Source organism: Polypterus senegalus, chromosome 5, assembly GCF_016835505.1.
Source record: "Polypterus senegalus isolate Bchr_013 chromosome 5, ASM1683550v1, whole genome shotgun sequence".
Classification (NCBI taxonomy): Eukaryota; Metazoa; Chordata; class Cladistia; order Polypteriformes; family Polypteridae; genus Polypterus; species Polypterus senegalus.
In genome coordinates this window covers 1,390,802-1,396,801 of record NC_053158.1, presented here as the reverse complement: position 1 = coordinate 1,396,801, position 6,000 = coordinate 1,390,802, and the positions used below count along the sequence as shown (strand labels likewise).

The 6,000-nt window shown below is 47.4% G+C and overlaps 1 protein-coding gene across 1 annotated transcript in view; it reads left to right on the top strand.

Moving 5' to 3' along the window:
* Positions 1 to 2,111: 2,111 nt before the first annotated feature.
* Positions 2,112 to 6,000, top strand: part of mrc1a (mannose receptor, C type 1a) — a 137,661-nt gene continuing 133,772 nt past the window's right edge. The window contains exon 1 of the mRNA XM_039754266.1: positions 2,112 to 2,309. Coding sequence (XP_039610200.1) covers positions 2,252 to 2,309 — 58 coding nt within the window. The 5' untranslated portion in view covers positions 2,112 to 2,251. The remainder of the gene's footprint in view (positions 2,310 to 6,000) is intronic.

Sequence of the window (6,000 nt, the reverse complement as noted above, 5' to 3'; positions counted from 1 at the left end):
AGGGAGGGGAAGGCGGAAAAAGCGTCGCATGCCACAAATAAAGGTAAGGAGGTTCGGGGAGTGACCGATCGATCCGCTGAAAAATTGAGTCAGGTGGATTGCGGTCACCTCAAAGCCAATCTCCAGAACTCCAAATCCCAAAAGGCCATGCCAATCAAAACAATGACTTTAATGTGCGGGAACTGGAAAACTTACTCCAACCTGTAAAGAGCTTCTTCCAGGTCATATCCTCGATAAAGAAGATAATCAAGGAGTTGGGAGCGATGGCCGAAGCACCTATAAGGCGGGTCGAAGATTATTTACGTGGCTTAGGACGGAAGCTACCACAGATGACAGATTCGGCGGTACAGGTGGGTAAATCCGGTACCATACATGAAGTCGGAACCCAGATTACAAGGGCAGTGCAATTATCTAGTATCGTCTGCCAAGTGATCTTAAGTCCCACAGTTGATGAGGGGGTGATGACCGAGTGTCCAGTGGAAGGAGAGGGGCCGTTGGAGCAGCGGGATAGTGCTGACTTGTGGGTGGTCTCAAACCTTAAGAAATCGGCGCTGGTCTCACATAAAACTAGAGGGGTGCAGGCAGTAAAGGCTCTATCTCTCATCCATACGGAGACCCAAACTGTAAGCAAGCCCCAGAAAGAAAAGGAGAACCCGCAAGAAAAGCAGGGAGCTTGTCTGGAGGGGACACTCTCCGCGTGGGCCTCAGCAATGTGGGAATTACCTGTGTGCTTCCAGTCCCACGTGGCATTGTAATATGGGAGGCGGCTGTGTTACGAATGCAATCGGCTGGGCCATTTATGGTGAGACTATCCAGGGAGAACCAGGGAGGTCGTTATAAGAAAACAAAAGTGCCATGTCTCCTGTTTTTCAGAAAAAAAGCCATGGTCCGGTCAGAGCAGACAGTCCCTCCTGGGGCAGGACTACCCTAGCAGGGCTGGCCACCTTGCATGGTGATGCTCAGCTGGGGAGGGAGTACTGTGATGGACGGCAGGCGTTTCAGTTTGGCCGGGATGTCCCTCAACAGAGAAATGGATGAAAAGCAGCCTTTTCAGGGCACTACAACCCCCGGGATGCTAGATGGCAGCTCCCCTGGACAGAAATGGTTTCGTTTCGAACCTTGGGACTATTACTGTTACGCCAACCCGGAAGTACTTCGGAGTCACGAGGACAGAAGCCCGATGATGAAGGAGGATATGGCGTTTGACCCGGTGAAGAAATACTTCCAGGTCATGAACTATAAAAGGACTCTGGGAATATCAGCAAGCCGAGCCGGAGTTGGGAGGGAGTATGACGGAGCTGCTGGGAGTGGAGGATTGTGTTATTGGTTATTATTGATTTATTAAGGAGAATTGTGGAGTGTGCGGTGCTTTGTGCACTTATTTTGAAGAATATTATTAAAGAATCTTCTTGCTGCTTTTATGCGTGTGTCCTGGACGCCTGTCTGGTGGATTCAATGGGGCAACAGTGCTTCTAGCGTCCACAACCCCTTGAATTAAAGCTGGAAGTCTACACTTCAATCACATAATGATGGCTTCATTTCAAATCCATTGTGGTGGTTCACAGAGCCAAAATTATGAAAACTGTATCACTCTCCAAATACTTATGGCCCTGACTGTAAGTCTATCACTTTAGGTGGCACCCGGGGCTGGCACTGCTACTTAACCTCTCCACAGTCCTGCATGGTTTCTTTCCCATAACTGCACTCCCAAAGGTGTGCTGCTCAGGTGAAGTGAGCTGTCCGGTGAGGCTCCAACCCTCACAACAATGAACTGAATTATGAGACCTTTAGTACAATAAATGTAACCGTCTCTAAAGTGTTCATTTTCAATTTCCAGGGTGCAGTTCCAGAAAAGTGACTGAATGATTTATATTCTGCATGCATGGACATTTGAAAGTTCCCTGGAAGTGAAGACGTTCTGTGTAAAAACATTGAGGAAGAAAACGAGTTTTGCATAGTTGAAAAAAAAGTGACTCCAACGGGCAGTGTTGCAATCGGCCCTCGCTTGCACATCATTAGGTGTCCTTCTTGGTATAAAAGTTGTGGAAATGCCGACTGATAGCCGAATTCCTGTTATTTCAGGCCCTCATGTGACAGGATACGTGCGCTCCGCGACAAGTCAAAAGAGCCGCTTTGAACACTCGGGTGCCAAACTGCGCAGCGAGTCCCGCGAAACGCGACGTGTGTGTGGCTTTAAGGACCGAGGACAGCACGGACTGCATCGCGGCCAGGCGAATATGCGATTTTTATAATGGCTACAATTTTACTGGCGATACTTTTTTACTTCTTTCGGGTTTCGAGCGGACAAGGTAAGTTCGCCGTGATTAGCGTTTGAAGGCTGTCTGTCCGTCCGCCTGTGTGTGTAAATGTAGAGGGGCTTCGTGCTTAAAATCGTCTCCACGTGAACAAATCCACATTTACACGCGCGTACTTCGCATCAGTTCCACTCTCAACTGCGCCGCACTGACGTTGCCCGCTACTTACACTTCCTTCTGGCAGCTTCTGGGAGCCGCTTATGAATCCTGCGAAAAACAGCTGCAGAACCCTGATGTATTGATTTACTTCTCTATTTTAGCCTTTTTATTAAATACTAATACTTTTAATTGGCTATAATTATAGGGATTATCGGACACAGACACACCTCGTGCGCGCCTGTGCTCTGCTGAGGAGCTTTGAAAAGCCGCGCGCGACTCCAACCCCGAGCAGCGCGCCGTTGCTAAGATACGTCGGTAGCGCGCCCAGGCTGGAGGGGACGAAAGCGCGAGGGCTGTGGTGAGGGTGGCACGCGAGCCCAGGGAGACAAGATAGACGATGCGTGCTGGCAGGGAAGTGCTGGACACCCAGCGCACGGACTTCAGATGGGCAGCTTTTGGAAACGGGAGCGAATTCGCAATCGTGATACTCCAAAGAAAACGAATTGTCAACAAAAACTACAAATAAGACAACTAGGCAGCAATGAAAGGCACTATATAATAGTTAGATGCAAAGAGAGAGAGACATATTTGAAAGACGCTATATAATAAATAGATGGGTATGAAATGTGCTCTACTGTACATGACTTCATAGATAGGAATACAGTATAATGAATAGGTAGAAAAATATGAATGGCACTATATAATAGATAGATAGATAGATAGATAGATAGATAGATAGATAGATAGATAGATAGATAGATAGATAGATAGATAGATAGAAAGGAGCTATATAATCAATAGATGGATAAATATATAGGAAAGGTATTAAATAATAGACATGAAAGGCTAAATAACATAAAAGGAGGAGAAATGCACTATATAAATATTAAAGGGTGCTAAACAATACATAAAATATGTGAAATACTCTACATAATAGGTGAATATGACTGATAGATAGATAGATAGATAGATAGATAGATAGATAGATAGATAGATAGATAGATAGATAGATAGATAGATAGATAGATGTGAAAGGCACTATATAGGCTGGCATAAGCAGGCAGTGTGACGCAGTGGTCAAGGCTTTGGACTTCAAGTTCCGACGCTGTGTGACCCTGAGCTGGTCACTTCACCAACTTGTGCTTGTGATTTTCCAGTTTGAAAAACAAATGTTCCCAATCATATGACGCAAATGTTGTAAGTCACCCTGGATAAAGGCGTGAGGCGTTTCATGAGGCTCAGATGTCGCCGCCTTCCACGGTCGTTTAAGTCCGAAGGCTCCGTTTCGATCTGCAGATTTCGTTTTCCGCGCATGTCGTACCCCAGTAGTTAGTTTGCTTTGTGCTTTGCTGATCTGCGCTGTTGCTCCGCTGACTGACGTCTTCATCTTCGCCTTCGCTTTCAGCCTACTTTCCATTTTAAATTCCCTGTTTTCTTTGTCAGGATTACAGGACTCTTCAGTTTATGGCCACAGCCTCAGTCACACAGCAGACACAATCGCATTCATTTGCTCATTCATGTTTTCCTTCTGGCTGAGATGCTCTGGGCGCCTGCTCAGCGGGACTGATCAATACATCATCTATCCATCCATCCATTATCCAACCCGCTATATCCTAACTACAGGGTGACGGGGGACAGCCGGAGCCAATCCCAGCCAACACAGGGTGCAAGGCAGGAAACAAACCCCGGGCAGGGCGCCAGCAGACCAATAAATCAACTGCTTAAAATTCAAGAAAGTCATCCGCGTTTCATATGCCGCCATTCACAGAGTCCACCAGCACATGGGACTTAAATAGCAAATAAAGGTACATTTTTCAGAATAAACAGAAATCACCATCTACCCATTTTCCAAACCCACTTAATCCAGGATCACGACGATCAACGGTGAATCTTGGAGGGAGACCCCTCTGTTGTGATTATTTTAAAGGACTAGGTATCGAAGACATTAAGGGAAAGAAAAAAAAGTTGAAGAAGCGCAGCCGTAAATGACCATCTCTACCTAATTCTTCTGTCCTGTGCCATGAAGATCAGCTGCCCACCGATGTTGTCACATTCGAAAGTGACCTCAGCGTTTACCGTTTGAGGGAAATCACCACCCCCGTATACTAGAAGCACAAGCCACTGAGTTGAAGAACGCTCACCATTTTCACAGAATAATTCGCTTTCTTCTTCGCGCATTTTCTGCCCCCGCAGTCCGTGAGCCGCTCGCCCTGCACCGCAGCTCGGAGGTGACGGGGCGCGTGCGGCTAGCGCTGGGCGGGCGAGCGAGGGTAGCGAGGGTAGAGGGTTCAAGAGGACTCGATCGCCCAGTCCAGCCGCGAGGAAGATGTGACTTCATATATCTGGATGAATTTCGAGGTCTTGGCAGCCAGTGTGACCGCTGATTTCGTGTTCACAGAGTTCGGTCACCTCAGTCTGTTCAAACCTTGCGGTCTTACCCTGTTCTTCTTCTTCACTTTCTGTACATTTAAGTATAATATTGGGATGCGTATTTGAAAGTTTTTATACTTCCCGTTTGGTTGTGGTGGACTGGCGCCCTGTCCAGGTGTTGTTCCTGTTTTGTGCCCACCGATTGCTGCATTTGTCCCCAGCTTCCTCACGCGTCTCCCGTGACACTGTTCGTGCGTGGGTGACACAGGCCATGAAAAGGTAACAGTACAGTACAGCCTAATGGTCTAACCTCGTCTCTAGGCTTAATTTGTGATCGAAGAAGATCATCAATGCAATGGCGATGCTTAATTAACCCACGGGCCACACACTTCGCAAACCAGTCACATTAAATTCAACAATGACTCGTGACCCACTGGCAGCACCCCAGCGACCCAGAGTTTTAAGAAGCCCCGCTTTACAGGATGTCAGACTGCCTGTAAGAGACGGCCTGTTAGTTGTGAGTGCGTCTGAGCGGAGCAACTGGTCCAGCGGCGCAAAACGAGACAGGTGCACTGCGCATGCGGGGTGACGTCAGCGGTTTGCACTTCTTGCTTGTAGTAGCGGGTTGTTGTACCGTGTTAGCTGTTATGAATGTAGTGAGAAGTCGAGCAAAATGACCCCTTTTATTGGCTAACTAAAAAGATTACAATATGCAAGCTTTCGAGGCAATCAGGCCCCCCTTCTTCAGGGACGATGTCATACAGAAACTGGAGTTCCCTGTGATTATATAAACACCAGGATAGAGACAGAACACTGGGAAACCTTTAAGTGAGAAATCTTAAACGGGACATGAGGGCTCCTCTTCATAAAAGTTTGGTAATCTCGGCATGGGGTGTGTCGCTATATGCGATCACAAACAGGTCAGGGGTATGAATGTGCTGTGATTTGTGATCCTTGACTAGCTCTCCGTGGACCACCGTCCCTGGGTGAATAGTGACACATTTCTAGTACTGCTGAGCAGGGGGGTGTTGTACCGGGTCTGCCATTATGGATACAATGAGAAGTGAAAGTGACAGCGTCACCTTTGATTGGCTAACAGAATGACATCTGACCTGAACAGTTAGCCAATGCGAGGTGTCGCTTCGTCAGCCACTCTAAGGTGACACTCTGCTTCACTTCTCATTGTATGACAGCGGAGAGTTTTGAGCCTTTAAAC